The sequence below is a fragment of the Enhydra lutris genome, unplaced genomic scaffold (genome assembly GCF_002288905.1).
Source record: "Enhydra lutris kenyoni isolate GAN:26980312 unplaced genomic scaffold, ASM228890v2 scaffoldscaffold6, whole genome shotgun sequence".
In the NCBI taxonomy this organism is placed as follows: Eukaryota; Metazoa; Chordata; class Mammalia; order Carnivora; family Mustelidae; genus Enhydra; species Enhydra lutris.
This window is the reverse complement of record NW_019154090.1, coordinates 39,037,368-39,059,870: the sequence shown is the minus strand read 5'-3', so window position 1 is coordinate 39,059,870 and position 22,503 is coordinate 39,037,368. Positions and strand designations below refer to the sequence as shown.

At 37.2% G+C, this 22,503-nt stretch overlaps 2 protein-coding genes across 2 annotated transcripts in view; one reads left to right on the top strand and one right to left on the bottom strand.

Annotated features, from left to right (window-relative positions):
• The window catches only part of LOC111141568 (MACRO domain containing 2), a 1,949,692-nt gene extending 1,928,528 nt beyond the window's left edge, over positions 1 to 21,164 (bottom strand). The window contains exons 1-2 of the mRNA XM_022494211.1: positions 20,925 to 21,164; positions 14,566 to 14,682 (exon numbers count right to left, since the gene is read on the bottom strand). Coding sequence (XP_022349919.1) covers positions 14,566 to 14,682; positions 20,925 to 20,970 — 163 coding nt within the window. The 5' untranslated portion in view covers positions 20,971 to 21,164. The remainder of the gene's footprint in view (positions 1 to 14,565; positions 14,683 to 20,924) is intronic.
• Positions 21,165 to 21,637: 473 nt separating this feature from the next.
• Positions 21,638 to 22,503, top strand: part of LOC111141898 (SEL1L2 ERAD E3 ligase adaptor subunit) — a 114,832-nt gene continuing 113,966 nt past the window's right edge. The window contains exon 1 of the mRNA XM_022494729.1: positions 21,638 to 21,811. Coding sequence (XP_022350437.1) covers positions 21,638 to 21,811 — 174 coding nt within the window. The remainder of the gene's footprint in view (positions 21,812 to 22,503) is intronic.

Here is a 22,503-nt window from a genome sequence, read left to right as displayed (position 1 = left end):
ATGGCTAAACTCTCCAGTCAAGAGACAGAGACTGGCAGAATGAATTATAAAAGGGGGGGGGTAACTATATGCTATCCACAAGAGACTCATTAAAGATATAAATAGGTTAAAAGTGAAAGGATAAAATAAGATATTCCATGCAAATAATTACCAAAGAGAGCTGGGGTAGCAATACTAATATCAGATAAAATAGATTTTAAGTAAGAAATGATTACAAAGAATAAAGGATATCATATAGCAATAAAAAGGTCAAGTCATCAAGAAAATAAAACAATAATAAATATATATGCACCAAACAAAAGAACCCAAATTATATGAAGCAACATGGACACAACTAAAGGGAAAATACAGATCCATAATTAAAGAGATTTTAACGTCCCACTTTCAATAACAGATGAACAGCCAGGTAGAAGACCAATAAGGAAATAGAGGGCACGATAATCACTATAAACCAAATGTATCTAGTAGACATATATAAAACACTGTATTCAACAATAACTTTTTTCTTTTTCCTTTTTTTTAAAGATTTTTTTTAAATTTATTTATTTGACAGAGATCACAAGCAGGCAGAGAGGCAGGCAGAGACGGGGGCGGGGTGGGGAAGCAGGCTCTCCGCTGAGCAGAGAGCCCAACGTGGGGCTCGATCCCAAGACCCTGAGCCAAAGGCAGAGGCTTTAACCCACTGAGCCACCCAGGCGCCCCAATAACTTTTTTCTTAAGTGCACATGGAATATTACCCAGGATGTTATGCCACAAATCAAATCTCAAAAGTATAAAAAAAGATTGAAATCATAAAAAGGATAATGGAATAAAACTAGAAGACAGTAACAGAAAGAAAACTGGAATATAAATAAATATGGGCAAATTAAACATGTTTTTGAACAACAGCCAAAGAAAAAAAAATCAAAAAATACACAGAGACAAATGAAAATACACCATATAAAAACTTACTGCATAAAGCAGAAACAGTGTTGAAAGAAATTTAGAGCTCTAAACAAATACAGTGAAAAAACATCTCAAATCAATAATCTAATTTTGTATATCAAGGAATTTAAAAAAAAAAAAAAAAAAGCTAAACAGAAAGCTACCAGAATTGTGGAAATAATAAAGGCTAGTGGAGACAAAGAATTAAAAAATTAGAAAAGATCAACAAGACAAAGGGGTGGCCTTTTGAAAAGATGAAATTTACTACCTTTAGCTATACTAAGAGAGAAGACTAAAATTACTAAAATAAAAAATAAAAGTAGGGACAGAATTACCAACTTTACAAAAATAAAAAGTATTACAAGAGAATACTATGAACAGTTATACACCAATAACTTGGATAACCTAGATGAAATGGACAAATACCTAGAAACACACCTAGAAATACTTACCAAAACTGATCCAAAAAAAATCGAAGATCTGAACAGACTGTAACTAGTAAGGAGACTGATCAGCATTCAGAAACCTTGGGACCTCCCCCACCCAAAAAAATAAGGTCGGGACTAGATGGTGTCCTTGGTGAATTCTACCAAACATTTAAAGAATTAACACTAATCCTTCTCAAACTATTCCCCAAAAAAAAGAAGAGGAGGGAACACTTCCTAACTCATTCTATATAATCGATACCAAAGCCGGAAAAAGACACTACAAGAAAACTACAGACCAAAATCCCTTATGAATAACAATGCAAATAGCCTCAACAAAATACAAATTGAATTCAGTAGCAGCTTTTTTTTTTTTTTAAGATTTTTATTTATTTATTTATTTGACAGAGAGAGAGAGACAGCGAGAGCAGGAATACAAGCAGGGGGGAGTGGGAGAGGGAAAGCAGGTTTCCTGCCAAGCAAGGAGCCCAATGAGGAGCTGGATCCCAGAACTCTGGGATCATGACCTGAGCCAAACAAAGGCAAACACTTAACGACTGAGCCATCCAGGCGCCCTCAGCAGCAGCCTAAAAGGAATACATATCTTTGTCTTGAAAAGGAAGAAATAAAATTATCTCTGTTCACAAATAACATGATGTAGAAAACCCAAAGATTATTAGCTTGAATTCAGAAAAGTTGTAGGATTCAAAAATCAACAAAGATCAGTTTCATTCCTGTGTACTAACAATGAACAACCAGTAAGTAGTGAAAGAAAACAACTCCCTTTATAATAGCACCAGAAAGAATAAATACTTAATAATAAAGTTAACTGGAGGTGAAAGACTTGTATGCTAAAAACTACAAAGCACTGCTGAAAGAAATTAACCTTTATATTTTATTATCATTAAAATAAAGATTAAAAAAAGGACAAGCATTGACAAAAACACAGAGGAACCCCTGTGCATGGCTGATGAGAATATGTAAAAGGATACAGCCACTGTACAAAACAATTTTGTGGTTCCTCAAAAAGTTAAAACACAGAATACCATATAAGCTAGCAGTTTCACTCCTAATTTAAAGAACTGAAAATAGACACTCACACACCAGTGTCCACAGTAGCATTCTTCACAATAGTCAAAAGGTGTAAAAAACCTAGTATCTATCAACAGGTGACATTATACAAAATGTTGTATATACATACAGTAAAATATTATCCAACCTCGAAAGAATGAAATCCTAAAACATGCTACAATATGGATAAACCTAGAAAATATTATGCTAAGTAATATAAGCCAGACATAAAGAATATTATATTATTCTACTTATGTAAAGTCTAGAATAGGCAAATTTATGGAGACAGAAAACGAACAGAGATTACCAAAAGCTGTGAAAGCGGGGAGGAGGGGAGTTATTTAATGGGTGCAGTTTCTATGTGGGAAAATGAAAAGATTTTGGAAACAGTTACTGATAACGATTGCACAACACTGTAACTTTACTAAAAGCCACTAAATTGTACACTTTAAAACGGTTAAATAGATACTGAATACACTTGAGGACCTGTCAATTTATGAGAAATTTGAATTAGTTTCTTAGACTATCAGGTATACATTTTTCTATCTGTCCAGCCACATACCACCCAAACAAGTGTTAGAATTAAGACACTATAGAACATATATATATTTTTGTGTTTGTCAAAAACACTCATAACTATGGCTAAACTCAATATTCTCAGGAGTCACACAATTTCTACTATCATTAAGACAATCATGCTGTCAGGCCTCTAGGTATCTCCATAGAGGTACAACCATTATTTTAACAATCAAATAAGATAAATATCTCCAACCCCCATCTTATCTATATTCTTTGAGGATGTATAGACTATGTCCTTAGATGGAACTGACTTCCTCCCATGTTGCTCCTTGCTCTCCCTCATCCCTCATTGTTTCATTCCTATATCCTCACATCACTCTCCCAGGCTACCCCAAAATTTAAAATTCCTGTTTTTGTCTTTTCTTTCCAGACTTCTCACAAAAGATCAAATTATTTCCTCAAAGTCACCTCCTCTGATGTATGAACTATGCTATTCGCTTAGTATATGAAAATTGTTCAGTCAAGTACTTTAAACAATTCTTCCCTTTCAATGACATTAGAATTCATATACAGTGAAGACCAGAGACTTTTAATTCACTTGCTATTTACTCTAAGTGCTAAATAAAAGTTATAAATTTTTAAAATATTAGCCTTTAATTCAGAAAGGATTTTGTTTTAGATGCCCTCATTCTTCTCAAATCTGATAGTACACACTTCAAAATTCTTAAACCAATATACTTTCATAAGGGAAACAAAAAATAGTCCTATTGTTGCCAAACCAATTGTTTAAAAAAAATCTTCCTCAGCCAGTTGTAATTCCACTTAGTATGTTTAAAACAAACTACCAAATGGATGGATACATACACAAGGACCTTCACTAGACCTTATAAAATTTCAATAAGCATTCACAATTCCTACTTTTTTTTTTTATTTTAAAGGACTCTTTATTAACATATTATGTATTATTTGTTTCAGGGGTACAGGTCTGTGAATGATCAGTCTTACACAATTCACAGTACCCACCATAGCACATACCCTCCCCAATGTCCATCACCCAGCCACCCTGTTAGTTTCCTGAGTTTAGGAGTCTCTTATGGTTTGTCTGCCTCTTGTGTCCTCCCTACCCCCCACAACCACCTGCCCTGCCTCTCAAATTCCTCATATCAGAGAGATCGTATGATAATTCTTTCTCTGATTGACTTATTTCGTTAGCGTAATATCCTCTAGTTCCATCCATGTCACTGAAATGGCAAGATTTGGGGGGGGGGGTTGATGGCTGCATAGTATTCTATTGTGTGTATATATATATATATATATATATATATATATATATATATATACACCACATCTTCTTTATCCATTCATCTGTTGACAGACACCTAGGTTCTTCCCATAGTTTGGCTAGAGTGGACATTGCTACTATAAACATTCGGGTGCATGTGCCCCTTCCACAATTCCTACCTCTTTAAAGCAGACAGACCAAATTCAAAGTAGATATGTAGTTACAGTTACAGGAAGAGGAAAAAAAATCTATGTTATATTATACATTGGTTAAGAACACAGATGTGACTAGGAGTCGCGAATAGAGAGTCACAGGAGTTTCCTGCAAGAGAAAGGTGCATTCTATTATAAGAATAGCAAGCTTTGGAGCTATGTAGGCCTACTGATACCTCTTTCAATTCTCAGGACAACCTTAGGATGGAGAAACAATCAGCCCCTATGTGGCAAGTAACAAATGAAGAGGTAAGTTTAGGGATGTCACATATTCTCTGGCTAGGACAGAATTAGGATCTGATGCCAGCAATGTTCAATCCCAAAACTTCTGCACTCCCACAGTTAATATGCAGTTAATATGACATACATATATGTCAAAATAATGGAAATCACTGCCATTACTACATGTCTGATGAGTTTTTAGCATTAAGCCTCAACTTATGGACACCTACACATACACCCTGAAAGTTTTTACCACAACATACCAGAGAAGAACAAAATTTGGAGATTCTCTAGCTCTATTATATTCATATGGCAGACACATCACAAATCTAAGATTGGTGAGAGAATCCCCCATACTTTGAGGTTTCTTAAAAAACTGAATACATCCTGGTCCAATCTCTAGGAAAGAACCAGCAATCTGAAATCCATAGCTTCTCTGGAGTTAGGCCAAACTAAACCTCAGTAATACAAACCTTGAAAGGCACATTATCTTTTGCCCCACCATCAATATGGTCAGGCATATAGACTACTGTCAAACTGTATTTTGTTGCTGATCTGTATTTTGTTATATATCGGGGGGGGGGTTGTTATTGAACAATATTTTGATTCCTGTTTCATCAGTAATCTTCAGTATGGTTCTAAATCAAAGGTTTAGTTAAAACCGTAAATGGTATTTAAATCTGTGTTTTAAATACTTACATGGAAAATCAGTAACTATTTCAAAAAAGAAGACTATGACTTTATAAGACTCTTTCATGTTGAAAAATAATCAGAGGGAGAAAAAATAAGAAAATGAAAGGAAAATGTTGGCTTTGGCTACCACCAATCTATTCTATAACTCATCTCAAGGTACCCAACTGAACTGACCAAAAAGTATTTAAGTAAAATCTGTTTCCTAATTCACCTAATGGGTTAAAAAGAAAGCTAAGAGAATCTGTGAACTACAGACTTACGAAACACACAGAAGGAACTTTTCATCTTGCGGTCTCAACACCAAGTCATTATATATACTCCCCCCCCTAAAAAAAAGGGTTTTAGTTCTGTATTAGTTTTTTAAAAAGCTTAAATACAAGAACAATTCATATAGCACGCAGTGGTATACACACCAATGCACAATAAAATATACTTTTGTTAAAACAATCTTGGGAAGTAGGTAAAAGGACCAAAAGTGAAATAAAAGTAGTGAATCATGAATCCCTAAGTAACTTCATATTTTTTCCTCTCCATTTTAGAAATTAACCTTACTTGACAAATGTCTGACTAAAATAGTGCTTACACCATCACACAAATTTTTAATGTTTTCATACATTATTACAATGAAGGCCGTTGTTCTCAAAATTCTTAGACATTGTTTAGCCTAATTCTCTTACAGGGGACCAAACTACTTGTCTGTAGCCAAGTTCTTTCTGAAGCAAAACAACTAATTCACTGAAGGGCTTAAATGGGGTATAATATTTACATAATTTAGAGTTGCTTTACATACCAAGAATCAATAATGCCAAAGTAAATGCATTTAGAATGGCAATATTTTAAGGTTTTTTTTTTTACATTTTAAATTATTACTATACAATAAGCTTAGTGTCTATGTTTTATGCCCATTTAACATAAGCTCTTCTGACATTTTAAAAACATCTGTTTAAAGATTTATTTGACAGAAAGAGAGGGAGCATGAGGCAGGTGCAGAGGGAGAGAGAGAGAGAGAAACTTAAGCAGACTCTGCACTCAGCACAGAGCCCAGGGCAGGGCTCAATCTCATGATCCTGATACCACGACCTAAGCTATGCTGAAACCAAGAGTTAGTGGCTTAACTGACAGTGCCCCCCAGGCGCCCCAGGCTCTTTTAACACTTAAACTCATAGAAACTGAAATGATGACATTTAGTTACTAAGTATTATAAACATGCAATACTGATGAATACACATGAATTCCCATCCTTGCCTCAACTAGTTAAATATCTATGTAATAGTTCAATAAAAACTTTATTCAAATATATCAGTGGACTAACTTTTAAAACTTAGTAAAACCAACCTTATATTACAGAGATCTAAACGCATATGTTACCTACATTAAAAAGCATCTGGCTTAATTTCTAAGCCCATCATTCCCACAAGAATCTTTACAACAGAGCAAAAAAGAAAAAAGGTAAGAGAAAGGAAATAATACATGAAAATACCACCAGGCAAGTAGTTTCTAATTTAGTCAATTCACACAACACGTATTTACTGAATATCTACTATACAGCAAGTACTATCACAGATGCCAGAGACATTAAGGGGAGTGAAGAGATCATTCCTATTTCCCTAGTAATTACAGTCACATTCAGAGAGATAACCTAATAAAGATAATCCTATGATTGACTACATAAAAACAAAGTAATATAAATGTTCTATGAAAAGGAACATAGCACTATGAAAGTATCTTATAGTAAAGGAAACTATTCCAGAATAAGGGCTCAGGGAAGACTCCAAAAAATAATAATAGAAGGGTTTCAAGGTGAGAAATAAAAGCTGAGAAAAATTAAGGTGAGAGAAGTGGTAACGGGTTGTGGGGCGGGGATAAATACAGGTAAAGACCCAGTAGTGAAAGTGGGAGGGAGCACAGTACATTCAAGAAACAAAAAAGGATAGTGTGGCCAAAGGCAAGAGACCAAGAAAAGGAGTGGTATAATAAAGAGCCAAAAGAAGAGAGGGGCCAAACCATAAAGTTTAGTACATTTTAGAATTTTAGTCTTTATACTAGTCCTTACTTTGAATTGTAAAGTGAAAAATGTCTGTTTCTAATTAAATTCTACTTTTGCAACATCTTTGTTGGTAATGGAAGCGTCACAAATAATTGTTTGAAGTATAAGCCAGACTGGTCTTTGTTGCCTGAGGCAAAAATAGGTTTCTGGTTCTTTATTTTTTTAAAGATTGTATTTATTTATTTGACAGAAAGAGACATAGCGAGAGAGGCAGCACAAACAGAAAGCAGGCCCCCGCCTAGCAGGGAGCCCGATGCAAGGCTCAAACCCAGGACCCTGGGATTATGACCTGAGCTGAAGGCAGACACTTACCAACTGAGCCACCCAGGCGTCCAATTTCTGGTTTTTTAAATTAAATTTATTTGAAGATCATATTAAAGGGGGAAAAATCACCACCCACTCAAAATAAAAGATCTCTATCTAAGGGTGCCTGGGTGGCTCAGTCAGTTAAGCATCTAACTCTTGATTGCCACTCAGGTCATGATCTCAGGATCCTGAGATCAAGTCCCGTGTCTGGCTCCTTGCTGAGCCTGGAGCCTGCTTGAGATTTTCTCTCTCTCCCCTTCTGCCCCTCCCCCTGCCCGTGCACACACACTCTCTCAAAAAATGAAATGATCCTTCAGATCATTTTACTTTTAAAGCATAGTGTTTAAACTGAATATAAAAAGGAATCAGTATCAAAAAATTAAACAGGAAATATTCCTTTCCAATATTTGTATCCCTCCTAAACTCTATCCTGTTTTAAATGCCATTTTCCTAATTCTTTAGTCATTTTAAATTGTGCTCTTCCAACTAATAACATCAAATATTTAATCAAATAAAGTTGTTAACATCATTTAAAAATCTGGGGCAGCGCCCACCTCATCATACTCACTTTTTTTTTTTTTAATTCCTTCTACCCTTATGGTCCCTCACCCCTCTTCATGTAATATACAGTAACATAAGTAATTATATTATTATTTCCTCATTTCTAGTGGTTAATAAAAATATTAACATTGAAAAAAGTTATTGTAAATTTACTAAGGATAAAAATACTGGACCAAGCGTTTGAATATCTGAATATATTTGAATATTTGAAATGAATATTTGAATATTTAACCAAGATCAAAATATTAAGACACACCTTTTTTAAAATTATTTCTAAATATCAATAGTCAACATGGTACACAGGTAAATTCCAACAAAATTCAATACCCACAATGAAATAAGATCTCAGTGACTGAGAGAATGAGGAGTTTGGACTTAACTTTTATTTTTTTGGTCAGCCATTACTTCTTATGGAAATCATTTAACAGAAGAAATTAGTTCTTTCTTTTTTTTTTACCCCTCAAGATTTTATTTATTTATTTGACAGAGAGAGACACAGCAAGGGAGGGAGTATAAGCAGGGGGAGTGTGAGAGAGAGAAGCAGGCTTCTGGACAAGCAGGGAGCCTGATGTGGGGCTCAATCCCAGCACCCTAGGATCATGACCTGAGCCACTGAAGGCAGACGCTTAATGACTGAGCCACCCAGGCCCCCCAAAAAATTAGTTCTAATGAAAATGAGAGCAACTAAGGTTGAACTTCTAAGCTAATAATGCTAGTATTTTTAATATGAAAGAAAGATTACACACATGCCTCTAGTCAACCCACAACCTCAAGATATTTCTATATACCTCAAAAAATGGAGATTCACACAAAGACTTCACAGTTCAGACCATTTCTAGTTAGGTGTTTTCAAATGACTATAAATCAGATTGGTATATAAGATATGAAATATACTGATATAAGAAATATGAAGTTTCCTCCTGAATGACCCATTTTAAAAACTTGTCATACCTGAGTAAAATAATTATATATTTTTCATCTAACACATCTTCATATTTTATATTTTTCCTCCTTTGCTGTTCCACGTAAACATTAATAGTAATGACTCAAACATCTAAACTTACAGCTGTAGCTGTTTTCCCTGTACTAACTAGTAAGACAAAATTAGCATAAGCATAGCAGAGTTTTTGCCAATCCTTTGCTCCATCCAAAGAAAATAACAACAATGCTTCTTTCAGTGGTGTTTTAGAAGAATTTTAACTTGGAAGTAGCAAAGGAGAACAGAACACATAAAAATTAAACCTGAGAACTTTTCATCCCTACAAAGAAAACAATGTCATTTTTCTATCATATCCATCCATCCATCCATGTATCTTTGTATCTATATTTGCTTTTCTACTACATCCTAAGACAATTTAGTAATTGTATCTTTTTATCTGATACAATTTAAATGCACATCCTTTGTAGACTATTAACCATTGGGTACTCCCACTTAATATACATAGGTGGCAGGGAGAGAGAGAGAGAGATGCAAAATGACAGCCAAAAATTAAAATGAGGGGAGTCTGGAGGGCTCAGTCCATTGAGTGTCCAACTTTTTTTTTTTAAGATTTTATTTATTTATTTGAGAGAGAGAGAGAGTGAGAGAGAACGTTAGACAAGATCAGAGGGAGAAGCAGACTCCCCGTGGAGCTTGGGGCCTGATGTGGGACTCAATCCCAGGACTCCGGGATCATGACCTGTTGAAAGCAGTTGCTTAACCAACTGAGCCACCCAGGTGCCCTGAGCACCCAACTCGATTTCGGCTCAAGTCATTATCTCAGGATCATGAGATCCAGCCCTGCATCAGGCGTCACACTCAACATGGAGTCGGCTCAAGATTCTCTCTTTCCCTCTCCCTCGATCCCTCCCGCTGCTCACTCTCACACACTCTCTCTAAAATAAATTTAAAAAATTAAAAAGAAAGAATGCTTTGATTAACTTTGGAAGATTTCAAGAAACCAACTCAATTTAAAAACTGGTAAATATAAGGGATTCTAGCATCTATTCTGCCTTTCTGTATAAACTGTATTCCATGGAAACAAAAAAAATTGATAGGAGAAAGTTCTTTATAGCAGTCCAAATAATAAATGAAGAAGGAATGATCAAATCAGAATAAGACTCTTTTGTGACCTCTAATAAAATAATGGATCGAAGCAATGATCATCAATGGCTGTGAAAATCATTAGGTGAAAAGTTGATATGGAACTTTACAATGGATAGATTAGGCTGGCAATACTTGAATCTAGTGATCAGTCTTATCAACACAGAGAGGTAACCAAACATTATGCGCCTTGTAAAATTATGCAAAAGAAGGTGTAACAGGGGTGCCTGCATGCCTCAGTCAGTTAAGCATCTGCCTTCAGCAAAGGTCATGATCCCAAGGTCCTGGGATCAAGCCCCACGTTGGGCTCCCTGCTTGGTGCCTCTCTCTCTGCCTGCTGCTTCTCCCTCGCCCTCTGCTTGCTGCTCCCCCTGCTTGTGCCCTCTTTCTCTGTCAAATAAATAAAATATTTTTTTAAAAAGGAGGTATAATAATCTCTGAAGTAGTCTTTAAAAAAAATTAAACCCAAGTCTGATCAAACCTCTGGATTTAACTTCCAGCTCATAAGTAGCTCAGTGGACAGAAGAACATGTTAAGTGACACTACAAAGATGCAGTCAGCAAAATCCAAAATGCGAAAAATTCTGTAAGACAAATAACCTACATTATTTATCAAATAAATTACAGGGGGTAGGAGGGAGGATAGAGGGAAAAGGAACTATACATTAAAAGAGACTTAGAGGGGCGCCTGGGTGGCTCAGTGGGTTAAAGCCTCTGCCTTCGGCTCGGGTCATGATCTCAGGGTCCTGGGATCGAGCCCCGCATCGGGCTCTCTGCTCAGCGGGAAGCCTGCTTCCTCCTCTCTCTGCCTGCCTCTCTGCCTACTTGTGATCTCTCTCTGTCAAATAAATAAATAAATAAATAAATAAATTTTTTAAAAAAAGACACTCAGAAATACACTAAACGCAAATATGGACCCTGTTTAGATCTTAACTCAAGCAAACCTGTATAAAAAAAAGCAAAATCCTTTATGAGACAATTGTAAAAATTTTTAATACTAACTGGATATTTAATTACTTTAAAATTTATTAATTTAGCATGATGAGAGTATTGTGGTTATAGCAAAAAACAAAAAACAAAAAATGTGTCCCTATATTTTAGAGATATATGCACACATATATTTACAGATAAAATTGTTACGACAGACAGGAATTGCTTCAAAACAATTTGGGAAAATTACTGGGAAGCACTGGTATACATGAAATAAAACTGGCCATGTCTTTACTGTTGAAACAGGGTGATTGGCGTATAAAGATTCATTATGTTACTCTATTTTTATATGCGTTTTTAAATACTCGTTTTAAAGTTTGAAAAAAAATAGAGAATTCTCCTTCATAGATGGTTAACCTCTGAGGCGTTCTTATTTAACATATTAATTGTGCTCACCTACCCATGAGGCACTATTGCAGGTGTTGAGACACAGTATAAGAGGCAAGCATTTTAAAATTCCCTTCAATAAAGCAACTGACAAATGAAATAATTATTAAGTAAGTGGAAGCACATAATTTCAAAGATTTGCCAAGAGCAGTTAACAAATATGAACATGAACAATAAGAAAGCAGGTTTTGGGGGAGGTTTTTTGTTATTTGTTTGTTTTGGTAATCATCTCCCTATTTCCTCCTTTCTGCAGAAACAATGATTTTACATCTGGCAATTCTGGGTTTCCTATTTTAGAAGGCCTTAAAATCAAAATTATGACAAACACATTCAACTACTCCCTAGCTTGTTCAACTTTCTACTACAACATAATAACAAAAAGCATTTAATTAACATAAAGCAAAACTGAGCAAAGTAAGAAAAAAATTAAAAACAATTGCTTGAGAACTTTCCATGTAATCCAGGATATCAAGGCCAAAATGTCCCTCTATAAAAGTGTAAGTAATAAATGACAACACTTGAAATTGGTATATTGTGCAAGCCCAATAAATACTGTTCATGTCCTACAAATCAGAAACCATAGGACAAAGAATTATAGACTTCTTTTAAAACTTAGCTTGAAATCTAACACCTAAAAAATAGATATTATAAAAATCCAAACCTACTTAGATACATATACACTTATGAGCAGCAGCTTAAACATGTCAAAATAAAATACAAACTACAGTTGTCCTTTATTATTTTTTAAATTTATATTCTCAAAGAATCTTTCAAACTGTTAAAATACTAAAACTCCCTTTAACTTCACACTGGATAGGTAACACTGAAAGAAAGCACTTTTGAAAGATATATATTATATAAAGTAATAAATAGATATTACTTGTCAGATGATGCATCTTCTTTCATGAAAAAAGAAGCTAGCCACTAATTTCCAGGTCACAACAGGGGAGCACGTAACATTAGACAGAATAAAACAGTGTTCAAAAGAAAAACAATTTTGATCATATCACCTCACTTCCCATGAAAAATTTTCAGTTCAAAAAAGCATGAAGGAAAAAAGTGAAATACAGAGCAGTTGTAACCAATTATAAAATTCATAGTGGGAGACAGGGGTAAATACACAGCATCCTGTTAGGGAATAACAATGGCAGGTGTTATTCAATGTATTTTTCTGATTTAGGGAATGTATCTTGGTGTGTTATATCTCTGAAAACACCCAACTGTGAGTTCTCGGGACAACCCAGTTCAACCCTACACTGTTATGTGTATATTCAAATAGAGGCAGCCAACATAAAGGACAAGCCTTTATGCAGAGGTGAGCAGACCAACATAGGGCACTACAACCTGGGTATCTCTACTGCTTTGTCAATTGTTTTGACAGCAACAGGAATCTACCTCTTTCTGAGAGGCAAAAATTGCTTTAAAAGAACATCAAGTATGGCATCCTTAGAAAAGTAACCAGTTCAAACAGCAACTAAGAAGAAAATCAGATGAATGAAGTACCGGAAAAAGAGAGATTTACTAGCCATAAAAAATGGTGCCGGAGTATTTGATACCAGTGTCTTATTAAAAAAGAAGAAATAACTGAGACCCAAACATGAAAAAGGCACACAGTCTTAGATCAATCAAGGCCCAAATTCCATCCTTTTGCTCTCTAGTTCTACATTCTTTTCATATTCATTTTCATTCATTTTTCATTACATAGCACTACCTTTTCTTTCAATGAATAAGGTCTTCATTAGACTGTTAGAAAACAGCTTGCATTTACTAAAAGCCCGGGGCAAAGATGTTATATGTGCATGTCCCAATGAGATTGTCCAATGACCCCCTTAGAACATGTTTTCAAGCAGAGCACCAAAAAAATAAAAATTCTGTCTAAAATGCAAACACTCAGATAAATAAATGTGTATTCTCTTCACAGACACCAAAGCCTAACTGGACTGCTGTTTCTCACAGATTTGTCCACAGAAATTCCATATTAATTTTCTTGTTCTGAACCCATAGTATCTTGCATAGTTCCATCAATCTAAGACCAGAACCTGTGAAAATAGTACATTCCAAGCCCCTTTCATAAAGTTACCTCTCTCACTTGTTAAGTATCCTAAAAAGCACCCTATTTCTTCTAAGCTTTACATCCAGACCATTAACACCAATGAGTGCTAATTCAGAGGTAAGCATAATAGTAATAAATAAAATAAGTAATAAAAATAAATTAAAAATAATAAATCTTTTTTTAGAATTTTTCCATGTACCTTTTCAATACTTAAAATTTTATTTATATGCTAACACATATCTTCACTCAATCTAGACTCTTATTAAATCATAAAGACTTTGAGAGTAAATTTTGTCAAATACTTTACATGCAAATATATTACCACACCATACAAAATATATATTCTTCTCTAAAACTATGGGAAATGTTAGTTTTTCTCTATTCTTCCTAGTATACTTCCAACTGTATCCAATCCTTAAAATAACTTGAAGAAACTTGAAGAAATAAATAAACCTAATCAAAACAAACTCAAAGGGCCACATCACCAAAGCACCAAATCCTTAATATTATTTGCTCCAAGAACAACTGCATAATAGTTTATTTTTAAGTGTCGTAATATAAATGTGGACCACTATATCATAACATGAATTATGTTAATACAATTTCCTAAGTTTAAATAACACACAATAGACTTAAAAACAATTAAATGACAACCAAGCAATTACTTCAAATAGCAAAAATGTCATCTCTTTACTGAATGCCAGTTATTCATTTCTATCAATAGTTGTGCTGCAGAAGTCATAAATAAATGGGAACAGTATCTACCTGAAAAATTGTTCTGAGAAACTTACCATCATTTTGGCTCTTGCCCTTCATCTCCTCCTTCCAGGATAGGATGGTGTTCAGGGGAACATAGTCCCTTATGTATTCTTTGCGTCTCTCCTCTAAGGTCATCTTCAGTAAACGTTCTTGCAAAATAAAAGCAGAATCTCCATTTGTATTTAACTTTTAAGTTCAGGAATTATTTTATAATTTAGCTATTAATCATGTAAACAAACCGAAGAACTGGTTGGGCTTGAAAAACATCAAAATGAAAATCTAATGACTCCATATCTGAATGTTATAAAGGGTCAAGTTAATACCATTTTTACAATGAGGGATGGGGCAGAGCCTGATGAGGAAGACTCTTATGATAGCCCAAGAAATAAATGAGCTCTTTAAATCAACATATATTATCAGTCTACTATATGCCAAGTAATATGTTTATACACTGCAGGTGCAAAGGTGATCCTTAACCTTGAGGAGTTCACAAGACAAAAGAGGAATGGATACTATACAAAATAATAGCTACATAAATAAAATACAAAATCCTAAAACAGGTATGTATAAATGCTAAGAGCACAAGAAAGGCAATCACCACAGCATTCCCTTAATTCGAAATGCCATCAACAATAAAAGGGCACTTTCAATTTAATAATATCTTTGTGGAGGTAACTAAATACTACTTTTAATATACATCTTGATAAGATTAAAATATCTTTAAAAATGCATCTTAAAATGACAATATAAAAATATTAAAAAAATGCATCTTAGAATTAAGAACAATAAGTCCTTTATAAGTGCTAGATACTTCACACATAAAATTTCATGGAAATCATCTTTCCAACAACTTAGCAAAATTAATTGTATTATTATTCTTATTTTGTAGATAGGGAAATGAAACACATCAAAGTTCAATAGCTGTCCAAAGCAAGAAAGCTTTCCATTAAAATCCAGTCAGATATCTCCAGAAGTCAAAAACTATAACCTATATTATTAGTCACTACAATGTACTACCTTCACAGGATAAGCTCCTCAGAAGAGGTGATGTGTTTCTATTATGTCAGCTGTCATGTATCATATACTTTACCAAAGGTCTCCACAATGTAAAGAGAATGACAGTTGTTCTCTCTCCGACTGTCTTTAAGCACAGTACAAAAATGAATGGATTTAAGGAGAGTAACTAGTTGTAGGTATCTAACCCTCATAAAATAATCACTTTCAAAGATTCTTTCCAGGGGCGCCTAGGTGGCTCAGTCATTAAGCATCTGCCTTCCCTTCAGGTCATGACCCCAGAGTCCTGGGATCAAGACCTACATCTTCTCTCTCTCCCATTGCCCCTGCTTGTGCTCCCTCCCTCTCCTCGCTGTGCCTCTCTCTGTCAAATAAATAAATAAAATCTTTAAAAAAAAAAAAAAGATTCTTTTCAGAAATAAACTGCAGAATGTATTAATTTAAGTACAATAGAACAGGAAATGGGAAGCCAACATTTTTCCCTGCTCCTAGAACTGGCTTTTCTTCAGCCACATTAGGAAGTAATAATAATAATAAAGTATTTTAACCAAATGTAATATAATCAAATCACAATACTACAGTATTCAAGGGTTAACACTGTACTGAAATCCAAGTTGAAATCCAAGAATCTGGAAATCAGGAAAGAGATCTAGCTAGCCTGGAGATTTTGGAAATTACAACTGAAACTTCTGGTCCTAAAGGAAGTTCACAGGAAAAGGTAAGGGATATGATCAAACCTCAAAAAAAAAAAAATAAATAAATAAGGGGTAGACACAAAGAGGGGGAAAATGAAATAAAACTTAGATGTCACTGGAGGTATAAGGTGAATCAAAGTGCCAATGATGTAGAAACCAGCAGACAGAAGAATTTTAGTAAGATGGGGATTGGGGGTATGGGATAACTGGGCGATGGACATTAAGGAAGGCAAGTGATATAAGGAGCAGCACTGGGTCTTATATAAGCCTGATGAATCACTGAAACTGAAATAATACACTATATGTTAATTGAACTTAAAATATAAAATAAGTAGAAGAAGGGAAATACTGTCAACTGCTATAGAAAGATCAGGAAGAATAAAAATTAATAAGCCACTGGTTTTATCAACTGGATCACCAACAGCACTGAAAAGAAAGCAAAGTGGTTAACAGAGCTGTCTGGATTCTAATCCCCAACCATGCAAATCTATGTGATCTTGGGTTACCTAATCTCTTAATGTCTCAGTTTTTCTGAGGTAGGTATTATACACAATTTATAGATGAAGCAATTAAGCCAGAGAGGTTGTGTAACATACCTAATGTTCTACAGGTAGTAAACAATACAAGTAAGATTCAAATCAGACAAATCTTCAAAGCTCTTGACCCTACAGTATACTACCTCACAGAACTGTTGTGAAAATTAAATGAGATAACCCATGTAAGATACAGTAATCCCCCTTATCTGCAGTTCTGCTTTCCATAGTTGTAGTTACCCATAGTCAACTGCAGTTGGGAAGAAGATCATCCTCTCTTTGGCATATTGTCACAGAGTCAGTAGTAACCTAACACGATGTCATGTCATTCACCTCACTTCATCTCATCACACAGGCGTTTTATCATCTCACATCATCACAAAAAGGATGAGTACAGTACAATAAAATATTCTGATGCCACATTCACATAACTTTTATTACAGTATATAGTCATTATTATTCTGTTTCATTATTAGTTACTGTTAATATGTTACTGTGCCTAATTTATAAATTGAACTTTATCATAGATATATGTGTATACACACATACACACGCAGAAGGAAAAAAACAGCATATATAGTGTTCAGTACTATACACAGTCTTAAGCATCCACTGGGTGCCTTGGAACGTATCCCCATAAATGAGGGGAGACTATTGTACTTAGAATAGTGCTATGCACACAAACAGGACTCAAATAGTAACTCTTTTTATATTGGTACCATCACTGTTACTACTGAGTGGATTTAGAAACATTAGTTTCACTAGAGTACAGTTGAGATCCAGGATGACTACAAGGAAACTGAGGGAAAAGAAGGGAGAACAGCAACTCCAGGATGAAGCCCTTTGGAAAGAAGGGTATTTTATGTTAGAGACTCAAGTATCATTATAGGCTGAGGAGGGGAACCTAAAGACATTGACAAACTAAATATATCCAAAAGGGAATAAATGACAGCAAAAAAAAAAAAAAAAAAAAAAAAAAAGGAAGGAAGGAAGGAAAAAAGAAAGTGCTTCCATTAAGGTAAGAATAAGGCTGAAAGGACAAAGGACATATAAAGAAATGGACAGAGGAAAATGCTAGGGCTGTTCATGTTATATGACATACATTTTCTAAATGAATTAAAAGGAAATGTCATGTATTTAATATAGGAGGAGGGGGTCCTGATAGAATAGGAAGCTTGAAGGAAATGGTAAATTTGGTATACTCAATCAAAGGAGGAAAAGGGATGACTAGCACTTTCCAAAGCACTATTACAAGAGTTCAGATCACTAATATAGACATATTGCAAGATCAGTAATTAGGTTGAAAGATATTATGAAGCAACTTGTAGTTTTAGTAAATGTCAGAAGGTAATATAGAAATGCAACCTGGCCTTTATATTTATAGAAACATTAAGTATGGACACTTAGAAAAGAAACAAGATCAATAATAAGAAAATAAGGTAAAACAGAGAGGTGATTTACGTTCCAGTACTTCAAATTATAATACACATTAAGTGGTTTTAAATTAGGGCTCAAAATAATACATTAATAATGTTCACTTAACATATGTGGACTTAAGTCCTTTGTTACTTGTTTAAACAATGGAAACATACTAAGGACCACAAACATCTATACAGTTTCTTCGGCATTACACAAAACTTTTCCTGAAAGAATGCTTCCCCTTTAGAATGAATCTGCTCTATGAACCAAGCATATAAGTAGACAGACCTACTATTAGATGGCATACTGAGATAAAGTGTGTTTACAGAATGCCAGACATTTCAATGAGGAGGATAAGCCTTCCTTCAGACTTAAGTAACAGCTGCAAAAATACAATAAAATCCTCACCAGTGCAATGAAAGAAAAAAGGTCATGCATCCCATTAGCTTCTTTAATACTAACCACTGTATTAGAAATCCTTAGTTCTCTCTTTTTTTTTTTTAAAAGATTTTATTTATTTATTTGACAGAGATCACAAGTAGGCAGAGAGGCAGGCAGAGAGAAGGGGGGGGAAGCAGGCTCCCCGCTGAGCAGAGAGCCCGATGTGGGGCTTGATCCCAGGACCTTAGGATCATGATATGAGACGAAGGCAGAGGCTTTAACCCACTGAGCCATCCAGGCGCCCCTTTAGTTCTCTCTTGATGGTATAATACATACTTTTAAATATTAAATATTCAAAAACAGACATCCTGATACACTGAGACATACACTAAAGTCTTCAAATCACAGTTTAAGTTTTTCCTTAACCATTAAACTCCATGCAAAAATAAGGTTAGTTTTAGACAAGACATATTTAATTTGTTAAATACCCTCTTTAATTGTGCACTTGCTTCTTATACTTGAAAAAATTTAATTTGGTTATGTTTTCCCCTATTGTTAGAAGCAAAATATCAAAAACTCAAGACATTAAAGATTCTAAAATGCCTGCTTGCCACAGTCCAAATGTGTAGATGTTAAATGAAGGACCATTATAACATTGTCACTTTAGGAACATTATGACAGAAAAATACTTCTTAAACAATTACCATAATTTCATCAGTGAATCAGAAATTGAAAACAATCTTGACTTCCATTATTTTGCCTTATTATCAATACAAAACTAACATTTCAAGACCATCAAGAAAAATGGGCAGAGGATCTTTCAATGCTTACAAAGAAAATTGTTGGAAAAAAAATTGGAAATGTGCTGAAACTAAAGTAACTGACACTGCAAAAACAAAGATTATTTGATACTACTTTTTATATACCAGGCTATTATTCTCAACAGAATTTTTAGTTCGATATAAGCCCATAATCATTAAGACATAATTAAATGACATACAACCTAATCTTTCAATATTTTTAAAAGCCATTTTAGATCTTCCCAGGAGTTCATTTGAAAAAATAAAACCCCCTCCCCATCCCTTTCCTTCTGCATTGAAGTGGGCCCTATATAAAGGATTATTTTCCACATACATTCTTTCTTATGTCCACTGTTTGGCCTTAGAGTTTATAAAGGCCAGGACTTGCGAAAAGAATCTACAGGTTTTAAAGAGCTATTATCAAGGAAATCAACTCTCAACCTAGTCACCCCATTATCCTTCTAATATGAAGAAAATAGGTACTTCGGAGAGATCTGCACTACCCTCACCTGACTTCACTCTGGACACACAAGTTTAGTCTATGTTAGCAGTAGCAATGCAAGTATCTGCTACACTTCTGTAAAAAACTAAAGAACAGAAAAGTGTGAAAAGAATGAAAGAAAAAACGCCAGAGACTAAAGTTTTATGTCGGAATATTATCTAACTATAATGCCAGAGAAAAAGGGGGGTGGGGACAGGACTGGATGGTACACTTCTGTGTCTTCTTACAGGAATCAGTGCCACCGTCAATCTAGCTGATCTGGATAACCTTTAATATGCACAAATTTCAGGGGTAGATGCATTCACAGAGAGTAATATCAGCTTCACAATCTTACACTGAGCAACTTCTGGTTACAAAAGGGCATGAAATACACAGAAACACACTGCAGAGAAAAGCCCATTCAGACTTCGCTGAAAGCATTTATCCTCACGGAAAAGACGCCCGTTTTCAGTTTCGCTTAGAGTTCCAGGTTTCAAAAGTCACACTGCGGCGCAGAAGGGGCCTAGAGAAGGGGTAAACGCCCGAAGGTGCGGACACTCTGCCAGCTGGGGGGTGGGGGGCAGAGGGGAGGAGTGAACCGATGAGGGTCAGCTTGGCGCGGAGGCGCAGCTGCAGCCCGTGTGCCCGCCGGGGGGCACGTGTCCCTGGGACAACCTGGCCGGGAGTCCGAAAGTCCCAGATGGGGTCCGGGGAGAGGGTGGGGGACCTGGGCAAGTTGTGCCGCACCCGAGAACTGACGCGCGGCGATCCAAGCCACCAGCCAGGCTAAGGCAGCCCCGCATGGGGAGAAGGTGACCGGGCGCGGCAGGCAGCAGAGGGGCGTGCGCCCACACGTGCGCGAGCTGCAGGTGCCCGGGGGCGGCGCGTGCACGAAGGTGTGTGCGCGCGTGTGCGCGTGTGTACACACGGACTCGCGAGGGAGGCGGCACCGGCCGGCGGGCGCGAGGCGGGAGCTCGGGCGGAGGGCGCCGCGGCACACACAGCCCTGACCCCCGCCCCCACCCGACCCCCACCCCCCGCACCCCCAGGACTCGACGGGTCAGTTACCTTTCTCCTCTCTCCACACCTTTTTCTTCTTGTTGCTGGGGTACATGTTGCCGTGGGGGTGGCTGGCTTTAAGCTGCAAGTTCCCCAGGCTCACGGGCAAACAGGGTGTGTGTGGAGTGGGAGGGGTGGGAGGGGGCACTCGGGAGGAAAAAAAGTGCAAGAGGCTCCGGGTCCCGCGCCACTCGCCAATCGCCGCCCTCTCCTCTCAGCCCGCGCTCGGCTTCGGTTCCCACCCGCCTCAGCGCCGCGGCCGCCGCCACAGCAGCACCTCAGAGCCTGTCAACTAGGTCACGCCTCGCGCTAACCTAACACCCGCGCAGGCCCCGCCTCCCAGCCGCTAGCCAGCGACGCCTCCCATTGGCTGCAACGTCCGCCGCTCTCCGCGTTCCAGTCACCGCGCGCCCCTACTTCGGCCCCAGGGCGCACGCGCAGGCGCAGGCTCGGGCCAGACGCCGAGGACGTTGGGGAGCTGGAGGGGGCGGAGCCAGGGCGCGAGGGGGCTGGAGATGGCCTCGCGTTGGGGGGGCGGGGCGTGGAGCGGACGCCTGGGAGAAGCGTGAGGTTGCGGGAGCTTCCCCCTGCTTCTCAGCGCTTGAGAACCTGAGGGCGTGGCCTATAGGGCCAGGTGCGCTAGGTATCTGGAGAGTCATCGGGAGAAAGCTGCGTCTGGAGCTGGAGGATGTGAAAGTGGAAGGAGAATTCAGTCAACGCGAATGTCCACGTTTACTCCAACTGACCCGTCTGGATGGATTTTACCAGATAATCTGAAGCTTTTCTCTTGGTGGGTAAATATAACCCGAAGAAGTGAGAGGATTGGGAAATACTTCCGCACCAAACAATCAGCTCCTCAACCTTGTAGTAAAAATTACAGTCTTCGCTGGAGTGTGGTGAAGTTTAGAACGAGCAAAGATAGACTGGACTAAACCAGGGTTTTAGGAACTTAGTAGTGGGCAACCAAAATGTTATATTGGAAACAAAAACTTACATCAAAGCAAATTCAAGTGGGTGTCAACCAGAGCCAAGTCATCTTACCTTTTTTTCCTCCAATCGCTTCAACTCAAGGCACTGGGTTAAAGCGCTGGCTTGATTCTGGGTAATACTAATCTGTTGGTGTTCTGAAAATCCAGTTCGGATAGAGTCCACCACAAGAGTAGGGTGACCTAGAATTTTTTTTTTTTTTTTAATTTATTTGACAGAGAGAGATCACAAGTAGACGGAGAGGCAGGCAGAGAGAGAGAGAGAGAGGGAAGCAGCCTCCCTGCCGAGCAGAGAGCCCGATGCGGGACTCGATCCCAGGACCCCGAGATCATGACCTGAGCGGAAGGCAGCGGCCCAACCCACTGAGCCACCCAGGCGCCCCGGTGACCTAGAATTTAAAGGAAGTTTGACAACTCCCTCCCCCAAATGTATTGCATTTCTCTTTTTTTTTTTAAAGATGTTATTTATTTATTTGACAGAGATCACAAGTAGACGGAGAGGCAGGCAGAGAGAGAGAGGGAAGCAGGCTTCCTGCCGAGCAGAGAGCCCGATGCGGGACTCGATCCCAGGACCCCGAGATCACGACCTGAGCCAAAGGCAG